At 42.4% G+C, this 19,118-nt stretch overlaps 1 protein-coding gene across 1 annotated transcript; it reads left to right on the forward strand.

Moving 5' to 3' along the window:
• Positions 1-261: 261 nt before the first annotated feature.
• pdgfra (platelet-derived growth factor receptor, alpha polypeptide) lies at positions 262-18,623 on the forward strand. The gene is made up of 29 exons (XM_023271834.3): positions 262-435; positions 2,580-2,655; positions 2,742-3,032; positions 4,422-4,682; positions 5,117-5,256; positions 6,158-6,320; positions 6,732-6,924; positions 7,278-7,393; positions 7,477-7,773; positions 7,864-8,130; positions 8,291-8,421; positions 8,533-8,701; positions 8,814-9,003; positions 9,146-9,261; positions 9,410-9,536; positions 9,669-9,865; positions 10,451-10,545; positions 10,991-11,123; positions 11,455-11,559; positions 12,310-12,420; positions 12,803-12,956; positions 13,640-13,800; positions 14,119-14,234; positions 14,776-14,898; positions 14,994-15,105; positions 15,195-15,294; positions 15,490-15,595; positions 16,374-16,609; positions 16,691-18,623. Exons 2-29 carry the CDS (start codon positions 2,598-2,600, stop codon positions 16,836-16,838), a joined length of 4,416 nt encoding a protein of 1,471 aa, XP_023127602.2. The 5' UTR covers positions 262-435; positions 2,580-2,597; the 3' UTR covers positions 16,839-18,623.
• Positions 18,624-19,118: the final 495 nt, after the last annotated feature.

Below are 19,118 nucleotides of genomic sequence, written 5' to 3' on the forward strand. Positions count from 1 at the left end.
ATGCCATGCTATGCACTCATTTAAGTGTCTGAATTTACCTCCCTAAATAAAAAAGACTCTTGCTTTGAAAAGGGGTCCAATGCTGGAAGGGAGGAGAGAAAAAGAGAGAGAGAGAGAGAAGGGGGGTGTCATTTCCTGCGAGTTATTTACTTTGAGCCAGATGATTACTTTTTTTTCCTTCGGAGAGGGGGTTGAGGGGAGAAGGAGCAGAAGGAGGGGGAGGAGGGAGGACTGTAACATTGAATCAGTTACAGGTCGCTGTAGCTGGAGCGCAGTTGTGAGGGCGGTCGTGGATGCGGACAGAAGGTCGCAGCGAAAGGATCTCTGAGGATTATAATCGCCGCAAAAAAAGGACCCTTACTGCGCCTTTTGGAGAGACCGATTCACTGTGGATATACTTACACGAAAGGAATATAAAGAGGGGATTAGTAAAAGGTAATTGAAAGGTCGATTGAAGCTTCTTTTTTTTTTAAAAGTTTGGGGTGTTTTTTATAAGAATCTGTGACAGAATCTTTCACTATAGGTCTAGTGGGGGTTTAATTGCATTCTTAATTACTTTATCCAATTAGTGGATTACCCTGGATGGCCCTTTTCATTTCATCACACTTGCAGAAAAGTTGGTCTAAAAGTTTCATTCTCTGAAAAAAAGAAAGGGACACCCCGTTTCCCTACAAAGTTACATGCAACTTCTACATTAAACCGTGCATTAGATTTTTTTTATTTTTAGATTAGATTTCGTCTCCTCGGTGTCACCATATGGTCTCACCCCTGGAAGCCGAGCGAGGGAGATGTCAGTCTCTGCTGGATAAAAGCGCTCGGTTTCGGCCTCACAGCTGGAGGTGTCACCTCGAAGACTGAAGGCACCATTGTGGGGATGCTGCCTCCTGGCATTTGATGGGAAACACATTGGAAATTGTACATCGCATTGTTTTCTCGTCTGCCCGTGGAATGCGAGGATTTAAAATGGAAAATCTGCAACTGGGAGCACTGGAAATGGGGATTGCAGAGCTGCAGCTGAACTGAGTGAAAGAGTGCGTTTTGGAGCCACGGTGCATTCTTCATTAACCACCGACCCTGCTGGGTCACCAATAGGGGGGATCTTTGTTTAAAACTTTATTTTTCAAAAGAATCCTGCTTGTGACCCGAATTGCTCAAAGAATTAGACAAAAACAAATATTCCAAACTTTTTGAAGACGATCCCAGATAGTCTCCCAACCACTTCCATGGAAATCAGCCTTTTGACTGCAGCACTGAAAGCTGAGACAAGTCTTCATCAGCTGTCGCTCAAATGTTTTTCAGCCCGGCAGAGGATGCATTTGGTATCTGGCACATTTGTCGACCCGCTTGGTGAGTGAGAGCGGCGAGAATAAAAAGAAGAGGAGGACATGCAAGTAGTCTGAGTGCCACTCCAGGCTTAGTTAGATTTACGCGCAGTGGTAAAGAGGATCCTTGCCAAGCCAAAGGAAAAAAAATTCCCTTTTTGAAATTGTATGAGACAAAACCTGTGCGCAAACGCGTCAAAACGGATTAGACATTTATCAACTGATTCCCACGCGAATCTGTACTTTTGCGCGGAGTGGGTGCGCTAATTATAGAGTTAAACAAACCCAGGTTGTCTGTGGATGATTTAGCCCGTTTCAGCCGAGCCAGAGCGGACTGCCACAGGAAACAGCGAGAGGGCCAGCAGCTTGATTGTGTGGGGACACTGCAGACAGACACTGAAGATACTGGAATTCCACAGTGCCTCCTCAACTCAACCGATCCCTGCAGTAGAGCTGCTTTGGATGGAGATTTTATGAAGAACTTTTAGATGCGTTTTCTTAAAGTATGCGCATCTCAAATTACAAGGAACTCCAGAGATCCATGGAAAATACTAAGCCTGTCATGATCTCTGAGATGAATTGCGAAAAGCCTGGACTAAACTTGTCTTAAGCATCCAGCGGATATTTGTGTAAAACATATCTGTTTGGAACTGCAACAAAACTAAACAACAGCCATGCGTAAATTCCTTTTGGCTCCAAAATTTCAACTTTGCCAGTCAGAGCAAGTAAAATGATACTTAATTTAACACACACAAAAATAAAGTTTTAAGAGAACTGGTGGGCAAGCTGGATGTGATCAGATCCGAGGAGGGATTGTGGCTCTAAAGGATGGGCTGTGTCGCCCTCTACCGACACTTGGAGCGTTGCGCAACGGCCAGAGTCTGTCCTCTCCATTCCGTGACCAACACAGTGTGGATTCCTCTAACGCCAAGGAATTAACAGCCTTGTAATCTTAACCTTCATCTTCTTTAGAAATAATTAATGTAATCCTGTAATAAATTTCAGTTTGATAGGGTTTAAAGCGATGTGGGAGACCACAAGTCATAAACGTGGCTTTTAAATTCCACAAATCCCTCCAGTTTCTGAGTCTGGGATCATTATGGCAGGAGGGTGAAGCTCGTAGGCTGAGCTTGACATGGCAATGGGAAGTCAAAAATCAATTTATCCACTAGTTTAAAAAGTAAAATGGAGACAGTAGTATTTAATCAAAAAGTGTTTACCTTGCTTGTTTGCTAAATAACCGTTTTGTGTTTACAGGCCAGCTCATCCATAGTCATGGATGGAGTGAGGACGTATGTCTTCTTTGGGGGAATATTGGTGGTGCTGGTTTCAGGTAAGCAAAATAATCTGCAGCAGGTGACATTTAGTTTTTAGTTTGTGGCTACTAGCTTATCTAATGTTTCCCCACCTGTGTCCCAGTTACCTGTGGACTGTCGCCGCCGACCATCGTGTCCAACCAGGAAGAGTTCGTCCTGCAGCCAAACTCCCTCTTCAACATAAGCTGCACCGGGAAAAGAAACGTGGTTTGGGCTGAGCCTCTGCCCCAAAACACCCACGTTTATCCAGGATACTACACCGCGACGCTCTTCATTGACAACGCAACCGTGGAAAACACCGGCTACTACATGTGCACCTACCAGACCCAGGAAGGAGACGCGAACGGCGAACCGGAGGAGTTTAATGAGGCGGGAATTTATGTCTTCGTCCCAGGTAAATACCGCAATAGTTTTCTGTGCTACGTAGCTCCGTGTTAAAGCTTAGTGTAGGGGAGTGGAGAATTGGCTTAATGCTATCAGTTATGCTGCAGCTAAAGTTAGCTGAAATTAGCTACCAAGTATTAACGCGATCTGATACTTGTAACAGCAAAACCTCTGACTGTCACAAATGAACAAATGTTATTGCTCATGAATTCAACTCTTCGGTCGTATGAAAATGTGGTATTTCTAATTTCTAAGGTTAAAGTTAGTCTCCCGTCAAAGAAACAGTAAACTGTTCTTTGTAATACCAGTTAGGCTGCATTAGCTTGTCTAAAATTAGCCAACATTAGCTACCACAAGCTACTGGTCATGTTGGACCAACTAACTATATCAGCACGACCTCTGACTGTCTTAAATTAAGCAATAGCTTAGGAACTGAACTTTTAATCTACATGAGTCATAAAGCGTTATTTATTCTTTCTAAAGTTAAAATTAGTCTCCCTTTTAAGGAATAGAGTAAATTAATAGCTATACTGCCACTAGCCTAAAGTTAGGCAACATTAGCTACCGCAAGCCAGTGGCTGTATGATAAATGAAGAAATGTTTTTGTTTATGAATTTGTGCAAAGAATAGTGTGTTTTTTCTTCTCTGTAAAGGTAAAGTTAACCTCCTCCTCAAGGAACAAAGTAAAAATGTTCTTAGTAATATCAGTTAGACTGCATTAGTCTGTCTAAAAGTAGTCAACATTAGCCACCACAAACTAGTGTTAGTACTTGCAAGTATATTGAGTAAGACATTTCTTTGCTTATGAATTCAACTTTTCATTTGTATGAGCAATAATGGGGTTTTCTTCTTTTTAAAGTTGAGGTTAGTTTCACTGTAAAGGAACAAAGAAAGAATGTTCTTTGTATTGTCAGTTAGACTGAATTAGCCTATCTAAAATTAGTCAACATTAGTTATCACAAGCCAGTGGCCCTACCTCTAAGTGTAATAAATTAAGAAATTTTATTGAATGTGAATTCAGCTTTTTGTTTGTTTAATGCATTATTTCTTTCTGTAGTTTCTTTAAGTAATTCTGTAGTCTTCCTCTAAAGTAAATAAGTAAAATAGCATATAGTAGATATGCTAACAGTAATATTATTTAGACTGCATTAGCCTATCAGACATTAGGCAGCATTAGCAAACATTAGTTAACACAACACCAGACCAAGTAAAGACAAATTTCATTGGTTATGAATTAAACTATTCATTCTGTTGAGTGGTAGTATGTTGCTTCTTTGTCAAGATAAACTTGGCCTCACTTTAAAGGAGTAAAAACTACAACAAAACAAATCAGGCCAAGAATTATCTATATAACTGTTATGAAATGAAGTATAAAAAATTCCTGTCTGTGGACATCTAGATCCCCATGCGCCATTTGTACCTGAGACACAAGATAACCTGGTTGTGTCCATGGAACCGTCTGGAGTTGCCATCTCATGCCGTGTATCTCATCCCGACTCTCACGTCATCTTGAGGAGTGTCCCCAGTGGAGAGGAGATGCCTGCCTTCTACGACAACAAGATGGGCTTCTTTGGAAGCCTCTCTCCTGGGCAGTACCAGTGTGAAACCACTCTGAACGATCAGATATTCACAAGTGACATTTACACTGTGAAACTTGAAGGTAAGTTGAGGCAAACACAGATTTCGTCTAATACAGTTTTGAATTCTGTGGATGTGTTTTATGTAAGACCCCAAAGTTTATCTGGATCTTTACCACATGCATCAAAAATAAGCTGTTTTTATGAAATAAGAATGATTAAGAGCTTTTGTAACACTTAAGTGACAAAATAAAGATTTTATGAAAGAATAACTGCACAGCATTGTTAACCACGGGGTGATCTCACTGCATGAAAGCCATGACATTATGTCATTATTACAGGGGAGGGGGATGACTTAACATGCCTGTTTTCACTCTTTATGTATGTGTGAGTGAGTAATGATGACCTACTGAGCCATTACTCTATCATAAATGAGGTCATGGTAATCAGGTCGTCTCTATCTGGGGACCTGTGAGATGGCGGTGTTGATATCTGCTTTCTGGTGGTCCCTCTGTAGCCCCTGAGGAAGTGGAGGACTTTGACGTGGAAGTGAAAGCTAGTGATGAGACAGTGACGGTAGGGCAGCCGTTCCTCATCACCTGCATCGGTCCCTCTGGCCAGGGCTTCGACCAGCAGTGGCTTCATCCGAAAAAACAGGCAAGATACAATAATTTTCCTTTCTGCTTTCATAAGTTTCAATGAAGTCATCTCTATGGCTTTATCCGCCCTGTCTTAGTAGTCCAGCTCTATTTCCTTAAACCCCTTGTCATATTTCCATGTCATTTCCTACCCAGCAGCACTGTAGCCTTAAATAAGCGGATAATGGTTTTGGACCCAAACCTAGCAGTGGCAAGAGGAATATAGCTCCGAGGATGGCCCTTAGTGGTTTCAAAGTATGTGTTAGGAAAGCAGCAACTGAATGTTGTGTCTTCACTGAGGAGTGAGGATGTTGGCCAAACTTCTCGCTGTGGCAGTTAAATCAACACGAAAGACTCTGACTGTAGAGTTCAGGACAAATGGCTTGAGGGAAGGAGGAAGTTCAAAAGACGGGAAAGAAAAGGACAGTAAATCCTGTGACCCCAGTGACTTTGAGACGTGTAGGACAGATGCTGTCTGCACATGACAGCCAACTAAACATTTTATGCTTTTGAAATGTTATTTACAAGGATCTGAAAGAGTTGCATGCAGAATTTATGTTTGTTTATATTCATATTCTTAATCTATGCAGCATGTTGGCAGTTTTTCGGTATGGGATTCCTTTAAGCCCTTTTCCAGAGATGGTGAGGGTAGGAACGCACGACTTGTGACTCCCGGTTTTGGTCTCAGCTGCAATTACAGGCTTTTAAAAGGCTCTGTGATCCTGATTTATCTCCTGTAGCCTAGCAAGTGTTTTAACCATTAGCCTTCAGCAGCACGACACACAGATTCGGATATGCCGTACCTGTAAAATGGAAAAACACTGGGAGTTGCAATATTCAAATATCTTATTACCAAGATGTGCTTTTTTTGACTCTGGCGAGTAGGATACTAAATCCATACTGTTGTTCTGTTCTTTTAGGCTACAGAAGCATTTCAGACGAAACAGGTTTTACCTGACCAGGTCATCTACACCCTCAGTATCACACAAGCCACTTCTCAGGACAGCGGCACCTATGAATGCTCCATCACCAACAAAATCAGTGGAGTGGTCAGAGTCAGCAGTGTGTCTGTGACCGTTTTTGGTAAGTCTCCCACAGAAACATTTCTTGGATGCCTTTAGTGAGTTTTGAGTAGAGCTGTAATAGCATAAGTGCTCAAACCCCTGATTCACAGTCACTTATATATTTAATATTCTCATCATTCAGGTAAATTATCTGTAGTTTCACATATGTGCACAAGGTGCTTTTAGTGGTGTGTGGAAGTCATTTTCTACTATCCGACCATAAAGCTTCACCTCTGCTTTCAACATCAGCTACTGTGTTTTATGGGATGGCTTCAACAGATGTGTGTCAGACCTTCATTTCACCTCAGACCTCGTCGTCACTCTGCCTTGATCCCAGTTCACTGCAACTCAGTTTTTAACTTGCTGATTCTGTTTCTTTACCGGTTTTCATCACCAATAATCCTTTTATAATTCTCTGTTTCTTATGTAGAGGAGAATTCTTTTGTGACTTTGGACCACAGTGGGATTCTAGCAACGGAGTTTGTCAGCATTTTAGAGGAGACAGAGTATACTATCCTCATTGATGCATACCCGGCCCCCAAAGTGACGTGGCATAAGGACGGCAAAGCCTTACCAGGGAATTACTACATTGTCATCAAAACAGCCCATCTTGAAGGGAATCGGTGAGAATACAGATTATGTTTTATTGTTAAATTAAGAGACATGGTTTTTCAGTTTCAGCTCTGACAACATCTCTTGAGTTTAAATGTAAAATTTAAAAGGCACAAGCTTTCTGTTTACGCTTTCAAATCAAATAAATTACATGACAATGAAATTTAAAGTTATTTGTACCAAAAAGCTGCAGATCCAAACTTGCTTCTTTCTCCTGTGCATATGCTAAGATAGTGGCCGGTAACTGAAGCTCCATATTTAGTAAACAGGTGTGTCATGTAGCTCCCTTGAAGAAAGCAAATTTTCTAAAATGTCAGCATGTTCTTTTCAATGACAAAGGTATTTGCTACTTTTCTTCTAACAGATATCAGAGCGTTCTGACATTACGACAGCCTCTGGAGAAAGACAATGGAAATTACAGCATCACTGCCAGTAGTGGCTCTCACACTGCTCAGTTCTCCTTTATCCTCAAAGTGAAAGGTAAGATAGATAGATAGATAGATAGATAGATAGATAGATAGATAGATAGATAGATAGACTGAGCATCTTTTACTTTTTTTCAGCCACCACCGCAGCGTTGATCCCACCATCCTCCGCTCCTGTGCTGCTGCCAGAGAAAGAGGAGATGGTGATTCCCCTCCACACTCCTTTTACATTGACATGTCGCGGAGAGGCAAAACTGGCCTGGGAAATGCCCCTGGATGTGCCCGAGCAAACGCAGGAGGACAACAGTGGTTTGTTTGTCACCACCATCACTGTGGACAGCGCCACAGCGATGCACACTGGCTACTACACATGTTTTTACAGTAGAAATGCTACTGACGATGCAGAGGACAGCAGCATCTACATCTATGTGCCAGGTATGGAGTACACAGCAACACTGAGCTGGTCAGTTTTTAATTATTAGTCTTCATTTTTTAGTCTGACAGCTTTATTTTACTCCAACGCAGATCCTGATGTTCCCTTTGTGCCGTCACCGGTGCCTTTTGGAAACCATGTCCTGTCTGACCACGAGGAGATGGAGATCCAGTGTCGGGTGTCTGATCCGAGTGCTAACGTGACCCTGATTAATGTTGACACCCAGAAGCCTGTGCCTAGTGTTTATGACAGTAAAAGGGGTGCTTTGGGGGTATTCACTGCTGGAACCTATGTTTGTAAGGCCCTCATAAATGGAGAGGAACACTACAGCGGAGAATACATTGTCCACGGCTGGACAGGTGTGTGTTCCTGTATTTTTTTGAATTTGTATGAGTTTTTAAGATCATGCAAAAAAGTGACATTTAGACGTTTTCTATCTGGTCTGTGTGCATCATGTTTTGTTTGGTGGATCTGTTCTCTGACATGGACTTTTTAACCTTATCAATTCTTGTATCTCAGGAGGCGCTGCGCTGCATGTTGAGCTGACAGCCAAAAGGACGGCTCTGCTAGTAGGAGAGACAATCACTGTCACCTGTCTGGCTCGAGGATCTGAGATTCTAGAAGACCACTGGAAATACCCTGGGAAACTGGTGAGGGTAAAAGTTATTCTATGCAGCACAAAAGATGACTTAAATTTACTGTGTTTTGGTTATAAGGTGATTTGTAACTCAAAGTGCCTGATGTTCCTTTTTGTTTAACAGGCTAATCGTGCAATCAAAACAGTGCATGAGAATAAGAGGGATCAGGAGATTCTTTACATCCTGACAATCCCACAAGCCTCAACCAAAGACAGCGGCATCTACTCATGCTCCATCACTGATATTATCAGTAATGAGAGCCAAACGAAACAACTAGCTGTTCGAGTTTTTGGTAAAACATGTTGATTTTGTTTATCTACAATAAATGACGTGGCATTTTTAACCTTTTTTTTCTTTAGCCTTGAGTCAGTGTTGATTGGTCAAACTTTCTTCTTTCCTAACAGCAAGTGAGTTTATGTCCATCCAGCCGGAGTTCCGAGAATATGAATCTGCCGACCTGGATGAAGTCCGGGAGTTCAGGGCTCAGATCAACTCCTTCCCCAGTGCTCGTGTCACTTGGCTCAAAGACGGCATCCCACTCAGCGATGTGACAGCCGAGATCTCCACCAGCCTCCGGCAGATCAGTGAGACCAGGTGAGTCTGCTAATGACAGCAGAGCTAATGACAACCTCAAACATTCCCACACATCAACTGGGCCTCTAATTAGGGTTTAGTGCAACTGTCAACTTCTATGACCAATAGTTATTACTGTTTCTTGTGTTGTTGTTCTGTGCAGCTACATGAGTGTTCTCACCCTGATCCGGGCCAAGGAGGAGGACAGTGGGAACTACACCATCCGGGTAGAGAATGGAAACCAAAGTCGTGATGTCAGCTTAATGCTGGAGGTCAAAGGTATGGAAGATGAATGCCTTCAGACATTTGTCAAGGTTATTTCACTTGGATATTGCTCTGACAAGCTTTTAGCTTCAATTACAGTCCATCTTTCTCTCCACCTTCCAAACACTGCTATACTTACCGCATCTGTTGGACTGTGTTACAGTGCCTGCAGTCATTGTGGACCTGATGGACATCCACCATGGTTCAGCCACAGGCCAGTCTGTGGTGTGCATTACTAGAGGGCAGCCCACTCCTGTGGTTGAGTGGTTCGTCTGCAAGAACATCAAACAGTAAGTTCAATCTTATTTAGCAGAACTTTCATCTTGGCTAACAAGCATTGGACTTCTCTGTCTACTTACATGAAGTCATGCAATACATTAATTGCTTTGGTTGTGTTTCTTTCTTCCTTCGTTCCCGTCCAGTTGTGCCAATGACTCATCTGCTTGGGTTCCCCTCCCTGCCAACTCCACTGACATTACAATGGACTCACACATTGATGAAGACAGTAACCTGGAGAGCCAGGTCATGTTTGGTCATCTGGAAAGCACACTAGCAGTGCGCTGCCTGGCCAGGAACGAAATGGCCGCCGTCAGCAGGGAGGTCAAACTGGTTTCCAATGGTAAGAACACACAGCGCATTTCATCACAGCCACTGAGGTGCCTTTCCTTTTTTTTGTTTACCCAGCTTTGAATTGTCATTTGACGTTGTTGTTTTTACCTCGCTACCTCTAAAGTTCCTTCCATTTCTGACACTTGGGGTGCAACACTCTTTGTAAGGGACTGTGTTCGGGCTGAGTTAGTGCTGTCAGTGTTGCAGCAGCTGTCAGCTGATGAGTGTTTGGTGAGACAGCTGATAGCGGGGTATGAGGAAGAGACTCTTAATGTGACAGCTAATTCAGGGAGGCCAGAGATCGTTAGGCCATTTGGTCCTTCCAGATGAGCTTTACAACTTCATCCTGCCCCTTAAACCAGTGTCTTGCCTCCTCCTCCACACCCCACTTCCATCTTATCTTCCCAGCATTCCTTTTAGGGCCTAGTAATCTGGACACCTTATGGATTTCATTGTCTCTTAAACCTGACAGGATATTTTTTAAGCAACACATACAGTGTATTAGATTGAAAGCATTTCAGCAGATATGTTGCATACATGTAATAAAGGCGGCCTTCATCTAATGTGTGTGACCACTGACTTTCCTCCTGAACAGGCCCTCATCCTGAGCTGACTGTAGCTGCTGCTGTGCTGGTGCTCCTGGTCATTGTCATCATCTCACTCATTGTCTTGGTTGTTATCTGGAAACAGGTATTGTTGTGATCATTTGACATTTATTCCTACTTTTCACCTTCTCACCCATTCACTCACTCATATGTTCTGTTTTGTTAAACATAAAAGTGTTGCAAAACTTGTTTTGGGAGAAAACTAGCCTTGCAAGGTCAAGCCTGAGTTTCATTATTTTTTCAGTATGAGATATTAGATTCTTATTGTATAATATGATAAACTATGTATTTCAGCATTTCTTCTCAACAGTGTGTTGACTTTGTTACTCTGCCTACTTAAAGGCTGGTCCACTCATATACAAATTATGAAAAAATGTCTTTTGAACAGATAAATTAAACTTCATTTCTGTGTGTATTTTGCAATGCTAAGAGCAAATGGTTCAAATGAGAAAGCATGTAGTTCCTCTAAGGACTAAATTTGACTTTACAAAGGTTAATGAATCCGTTTTTACATGTTCTATATCTTCCAGAAGCCACGATATGAGATCCGCTGGAGGGTCATAGAGTCCGTGAGCCCAGATGGCCATGAGTACATCTATGTGGATCCCATGCAGCTTCCCTATGACTCTCGATGGGAGTTTCCCCGTGACAGACTTGTGCTCGGTGAGCTGACTTTCATTTTCAGTGTGCTAACGCTGTAGTCTTGTGCTGGTGGCTCTGCAGCCTCCCTGCAGGGATGTTCTAGCCAGGATGTCTCAGTCCGTCTTTGAAGTGAGGCTGTGATAAGCTAATCTGGATTGGGCAGTAAGGTATTGCTGGCTGGGATTTTGTTTGACTCAGTGATCAAGGGGACATGCAGTCATTGAAACAGTCACAGCTGAGAAAGCATAAGCATCCAAAGTGCATGGATGCGTTTATGTGGCTGTGTTTGTGCAGTCTCTTTTGTTTTTCTTCCTAGATAGCTGATCCTTTCTTGCTTTCTTGTGTTTCTCAGGTCGTATCCTGGGCTCTGGAGCCTTTGGGAAGGTGGTAGAAGGCACCGCCTATGGACTCAGCCGCTCTCAACCTGTCATGAAGGTGGCAGTGAAAATGCTGAAACGTGAGTTTAACAGATTACAGCTGATGAGGTTTTTAAGCAGTGTTGCTACCAGTTACTGACATTATACCACTGACAAACACACTAGATATAAGGACCACTTTGGTGACAGCAGCTACTGTTGCTACTTCAGAACAATAAATCAAATGTTTTCAAACTGAAGTGAAGCATATAAGCACAGTCAGCAGTTGCAGCATCAGCACGATGTGTTTATAACCCAGCCAGTTCAGTGTGACTTACATGTTCAGAGGATATCATTATCTCTGATGTCAAACTTGTCTGAGCATTGTCACATTTTTTAGTTTCCTTTTGTGTTAAAGTAAATCAGTGATAGGAAATGGGAGCTGCTAATACCCTACCTGACATGCTTTCAGTGGTGCTAGTTTTTCATAAATCTGTGGATCTGAAGGGGCTTTGAAAATCCTGCATTAATTAATAAGCCTATAAAACACTAATAATATAATCAATCAGTGGCACACAATAGGATTAGTCCTCCTAAACCATTTCATATTTGACATGACTGAAAAACACTGATAGATGTAAGTGGAGCAACACTAAATCTGGCAGCAGATCTTATTGATGTAGAATTTGATACCTGTGGGGGCATCAGTAGTAAATAGAAAAATATGCCAAAGAGGAAGTAGTACAAATACCAAAGAATTTCCACAACAAAAATGACGAATGTGTGATTGGTTGATAGTTGGCGGTTTGATTGTGTGCAGTGATAGTCATATCTGCTGTATTTTCTTCCAGCCACAGCACGCTCCAGTGAGAAACAGGCCCTGATGTCTGAACTGAAGATCATGACTCATCTTGGACCTCATCTCAACATTGTCAACCTTCTGGGAGCATGCACCAAAGCAGGTGAATAATAAACACACACAAATGGGAGACTGAAAAACACACTCACTCATTCGCTGGCAAACACAACCTGTATAATAACAGTTTAGAATAACCATTGTTGCCTCTCCCATGTAATTTTGTCACCACTTTACAAAGACTCACACAATAACGCCCACAAGCAAGCACACACAATTTGGCAGTTGTAGACATTTACAACTGTAGCAGCCAAAAAAGACTGACAGCCTTGCCTCAGCTCTTGGTGGGTGTGGTTTTTTTAATAGGCTTTTTATGGGAAAGTGGAGGCTTGCCCTCTTGACTGTGCTTTTAGCCTTTACGAGCCTCTGATAAGATTAGCCTGCAGACTGACGCCGATGCACGACTTTATCTGCTGTGTTGTTCCCAGGCCCTATCTACATTATCACTGAGTACTGCTTCTATGGGGACCTGGTGAACTATCTGCACAAGAACAGGGAGAACTTCCTCAGCCTGAACCCAGAGAAAAACAAAAAAGAGTTGGACATCTTTGGAATCAACCCTGCCGATGAGAGCAGCAGAAGGTACAACATCATTTCTAAGCATAAACGTGTGCATTTACATCTCAAATTATCTTTTTCTAATCTCCTGAATTATATGGGATTCACTGATATTTTCCCTTGTCATTCTGAGACGTGGTTGGAAAAGGACAAAGTAAACAGATTCAAATATACTTTCTACTGTCTCTAACAGCCATTTTCACCAATTGTCTCACATACACTCACATACACTCTCCCTCTACCCCTAATCGGTAACTCTATCGCCATTTTGTCCGTGGTTGAGGAGATTGCCTGGCATCTTCCCCCTAATCAGATCGCAGCCAGAAGTGGTCTCAGCTTTCAGCCTTAATTTAATTTCTATGGAGGTACCTGTTAATTGTGTCTGCCCAAATGTTCATGGTGAAACAGCAGCCCTCTCTCTCTCTTTGAGGCTCATCTATGTTGATGGATGACTCACAGTGACCACACCTCAAAATGACCATAACATAATTTCATCCTGGCTACCATGTTAGCCTCAACCGCATCTTCCTCCAACCTCAGCCGGAGGGAGGGAGAGGATTTAAGGACGTGTACACATTGGCGTACACACAATAGGGGACAGACTGACTGAGATATATATTTTCAGTGTATTCTCACCAGGTCACGTGGCTCACTAGTCCCACAACCTGTCATCACTAATAACATTCCTCACTTGTCTTTGCTCACAGCTATGTGATCCTGTCCTTTGAGAGTAAAGGCGACTACATGGATATGAAGCAGGCTGACAACACTCAGTATGTGCCCATGCTGGAGATGAGCAACGCCTCCAAGTACACAGACATCCAGAGGTCTAACTACGACCACCCACCATCGCAGAAAAGCTCGAGTGGTAGGCACTGCAGCTCTTCCTCTTCTCCCTGTCCTTCTCTTCACTCTGTCCTCAGAATTATTGGTGTGTACTTGCTTGGCCTTGGCGTTGTGTTTGAGTCAGTGCTGGTTGAGGGGTACACCCTTGTCAGAATTTAGGACTGGTACAGCCCTGTAATTACATGGAGAGGATAATTGTAGCACATGCATAATAATGCCAGGTTTCTCCCTGCCATTAGTAAAAGCCAGGTTTGAGCAGGCAGTACTATATTTACAATACATGATGAACATTTACTCAAGGACCGCCTCATTGTATGTGTGCATGTGTTTGCCAAACCAGAGTGCGAGATGGACAACCTGCTGTCTGACGACATGAATGAAGGCCTCACCACCACCGACCTGCTCAGCTTCACCTACCAGGTGGCCAAAGGCATGGAGTTCCTGGCTTCCAAAAATGTAAGTTTGAAAGTCTTTTTTTTCTCAGATCTACAACCTCACATTCCCCTGCTTCCCACTGCACTAATGGCAGGTTGTAGATTTTGCACTGTGTTCTATATGATGGCAGCCATGGATGGCCGAGGAGGGACTGAGAAAAATCAGCGGTTGTGTGATAAGCAGTCCCGTGAAGACTGCTGAGCCCACTCAGGAGAGAGTCCAGGGGCTGAATATAGTAGCAGCACAGCCAGAGTTAGAATTACCAGGCAGGGACACGCTGCAGCCAGAAGCTATTCATTCCGTTTCATAGTTATTATCCCTAAATATCCAGTGGTCACAGACGTCCCTCCAACTGGCATGTTTACACAAAGGCTATGCTTTATAAAGCAATATGAAACAGCATCAAAAATGAACTTGGCTGAAGTGAAATACACACAGAAATAGCTGTAGTCAGTAGCTGTGGGAGCAGAATGTGTTGGTTTGAGAATGAATGGGAATGAGAATTGAAAACAACTCTATCATGTATGGTGCTGCTAACTTTGCTTACTCTTTCTGTTAACAGTGTGTGCATCGGGATCTCGCAGCCAGGAATGTCCTCCTCTCTCAGGGCAAGATAGTGAAGATCTGTGACTTTGGACTGGCCAGGGACATCATGCATGACAACAACTATGTCTCCAAAGGGAGCGTAAGTCTCTGTTCATACTTAATTTTATGCCTAAAACATGCTACAGTTTTTCCACAAGGGTTTTGATTGAAAATTTCCTGTCTGTCATCACACAGACTTTCCTGCCAGTGAAGTGGATGGCACCAGAAAGTATTTTTGACAACCTGTACACCACTCTCAGTGATGTTTGGTCCTATGGCATCCTTCTCTGGGAGATATTCTCCTTAGGTGAGCCTCTGCAAATTTCTTTCAGTGAAATGAAATGCCTGAGATTGGAGTAGATCAATAAATTCATAAGAATATGTCTTTGTCTGAAGGTGGCACCCCATACCCAGGAATGGTGGTAGACTCGAGCTTCTACAACAAGATCAAGAGTGGATACAGGATGTCAAAACCAGAGCATGCACCACATGATGTGTACGTGATCCCTCGTGGGATTCTTATGATATTGCTGTGGATTATGCAAAGTTTCCCTGACGTCATGTAAAATGAGGAAAGCATTGGACTGTATGCCCAGAACAGTTTGTTCTGACATCAGTCATGTCAAAATTACAAGGCGCAGGACAGGTTGTACTGTTTTCTGTAGTGACATTGCCTGTTTTTGCTTTTCAGGTATGAGATGATGATGAAGTGCTGGAACAGTGAACCAGAGAAGAGGCCTTCTTTCCTGGGTCTGAGTGAAAATGTGGCTTCTTTGCTGCCCTCCAGCTACAAGAGGGTGAGTCTCCCTGTGACCTCTCACATCCTCAGACCTCTGTGGATTCCTAACACCTGCTTTTTAAATTTACCACCTCAGCTTACCTCATTCTTGACCCCATAGTTGAACATTCTGTTCTTGTCTTTATTTTTTCATTTTCTGACTGTTTATTGGCTATTTAGGTATCATTTTGCCAAGCAAAGTACAGGTTGAACATAGTTTAAATACAGTCTTAAAGTAGCAAGCTGTTCAATTAAAACCCCCTCCACTTCCTCCTCAACTACATTAGGAGTGTTTCTGCAGGCTCACTGTGATTCTTTAGAACACAAACCTACAAGTGATTAGATTGCCAATGCAGCAGCTGGCTGTCAGAGTGGCTGCCTTCAGTCTAGGTAATGACGCAGCCCCAGTTCTCGCCTCCACCACCCAACCTTAATTACCCCATTAAACTCCACACCACACATGGCACATCAAAACAGCTTTACCTCTGCCTTCCTCAAGATTTTAAAAGCTGGCGGCAGAGGAGGAGGGACCAACTCCATTTTTAGCACCTCAGGCTTTCATGGGACGTGTGATTTTCAGTTTGGATCTCACCATCCAGCTGGCGACACAGCAAGTGATCACACATTCTCATATCACAGTCCTCCACAGCTGTGGATTTGCAGAGCTTAATTTTATCTGTGCTTCTACTCGTAAACATTTTGTCGTATCATCATTGCTTCTGTACAGCAAGATAAATGTGATATCTTTGTGCTTCCACCATCTAAAAGCATCTTTTGTGTCTGTCTGTCTTGTGCAGCATTATGAGAAGGTGAACCATGAGTTCCTCAAGAGTGACCATCCTGCTGTTACTCGTGTGTGCGTGGAAAATGACGAGGACTACATTGGCATCACGTACAAGAACCAGGGTAAGCTGAAAGACAGGGAAAGCGGCTTCGATGAGCAGCGGCTGAGTTCCGACAGCGGCTACATCATTCCTCTGCCTGACTTGGACCCAATATCTGATGAAGAATACGGAAAGAGGAACAGACACAGGTAAATGGACCAATCATCTACTTGTATTACATCGTACTGAATTGCACCACAGATGGACTTAACTTGTGCTTTTCCTTGCAGTTCTCAAACGTCCGAGGAGAGCGCCATCGAGACGGGCTCCAGCAGCTCTACCTTCGCTAAGCGTGAGGGTGAGACTCTGGAGGACATCACACTGCTGGACGAGATGTGTCTGGACTGTAGTGACCTGGTGGAGGACAGCTTTCTGTGACAACTGCCCAGCCTGTAGAGCTGGAGCAGCAAAGGAAAAGGGGTACAAGGACACGGGAAACTAGAGAAAGACTTGTAAATCAACCAAAGACTTAGCCGTCGGCCCTCCAGCCCTGCTATTCCTTCTCTTTGCCCGCCCTTCAGAGGACAGAACAAAACCACTTCACTGTCTGCATGAGTCTGTGGTGACGTACGGTACGCCCATCACTTCTCCCTGGACAATGCCCCCTGTTGGGTTGGAGGAGTGGGTGAGCATTGATGGAAAGGTGACTCAAAGAAAGGACTGAATGGACCACCGAGCCTGTAGATAAAACAGATAAAAAGGTTGTCTTTTTGTTTTGCAGAGCTTTATTCTGTCGGGCATTCTTTAACAGCAATATAAGCAAGAAGGGATGAAGTAAACATGTTGGTCAGCAACTCTAAATGAACACCACAGGATGTATTTCATATGATATATATTTAACCACTACAGATGCACTATTTAAACTAGATTATTCCAATACTAGCAACAGCATTGGCGGGTAAACTCACTCTAAAATCACCTGCCGCACGAGAAGCACCTGATGCTGGCACAATCAGTAGCAGTACTTGGATAAAAAAAGCACAAGATTTGGACTGTGTGCATTTTTTTGTATATGACCATATAATGTCTTCAACGGTTAAGTACGTGCAGTAATTCAAATTTATTTTTTTACTTCATCGTTATGTAAACATGTATTATTTGTGAATACCAAGTAGATGTCGACCATAGCTGTTTGAATGGTTAGAAAAAAAGCTTCTGAGTTGCATGCATCTTTGCATTGTCTAACCTTTTTGCTCAAATACAAAAGCATTCATTTTGTCCCCGATAAAGACTTCAGCCATATTTTTCATATGGGCTCTATCAAGGAAAGTGTGCTTGTAATGTAAATAGCTCCAGAGTTGTTTTATAAGAAAGAGTTATTGGGATAACAATCAAATATTTTATATAAGCACATATTAAGCTTCTGCACCCCCTGGTGAAGCCAGTGCTTTTGACAAATCCATTACAAGAAAGGAAATATTTCTTATTTCCAACAAGAAAATAATGTAGTCGACAACATTGTCATTGATAGATAAAACACTGATTGAGAACTATTCATGTTTTCACACATTTATTGCGAGAAGTAGAATAGCATAGTCGAAGAGAGGCATGGAAATATAAGAGATGAAAGAGAGATAATCATGTCAGTAAACATGACAGTATGGCCAAAAAATCACAGTTTATTATATCAGTGCTTTACCAGAAGTTTGTGTCCTCTTGCCTCATATTTTATCTCTTGTCCTGAAGTCTATTAGCAGGTTCTAGTTATACTGAGACACTAGATGAACTAGAGATTCATGTCGTTCTGATGTCATACATCAATTATCTGTAGACTGTTTCTACCCTCCATATCTTCCAACTGCTGTGCCACTGCCTTTGCCTCTTCCCGGTGACTGTGATATAAACTACAATCAGTTGTTGCACTTTCCTTTTTCTTCCATTTTGTTTTGGATGTTGCAGACAAATTAGCCAGGCTGAGCAAACAGAGAAAAAATGTTTAAAAAAAAGAAACAAGTCTTGCTTTGGCCTTGGATGTTTATAGCAGCGTGGATGTGAATGTTTGTGCTGCAGATGAGTGACGTGTTGTTGACGGTACCCTATCTGTAATAATAGGTAATCACACCCAGTACGATGATTTAATACTATGTTCCATTATTTTACATCGTGTACATTCAGATGATTTATATTTCAATAAATGATTTATAATGTAAAAAACAAAGCAAACATGTCCTTGCTCACTCTGTTTTTAAAGTATTGCACTATGCACTAGGTGGAAATAGGCAAAAAATACAACCTGTGGGGTCCACAAAGTGATTCAATGTAATTGGAAAAGCAGCATTCCCAGACAAGAAGAATGAGAATACAAAGCATTAACTGACTGATGCTCATTTTACATTCATATTCATGCATTATATATTTTTATCAGTGTATGTTTATGCATTTATATATCCAACAGTGTACTATATTTGCGATATAAATCACATAAGAGTAGAAAGAGAAATTCTTTCTCCCTAGGTTGGTGGTATGTCAAATACATACAATGACACATGCAAACAAGCAAACAAGTGTTAGAAATACCCAGATCCAGTAAAAATGCTGCTATATCAAGTAAAAGTACACTTTCTGTAGTAAATTGGCCCATGCGACTGATACATTACTGTACTGTGTATGGCAGTTCAGGCCAGTGATTCCTAACCAGTGGTCCTGCCTCCTCCACGG

The sequence above is a fragment of the Amphiprion ocellaris genome, chromosome 2, assembly GCF_022539595.1.
Source record: "Amphiprion ocellaris isolate individual 3 ecotype Okinawa chromosome 2, ASM2253959v1, whole genome shotgun sequence".
In the NCBI taxonomy this organism is placed as follows: Eukaryota; Metazoa; Chordata; class Actinopteri; family Pomacentridae; genus Amphiprion; species Amphiprion ocellaris.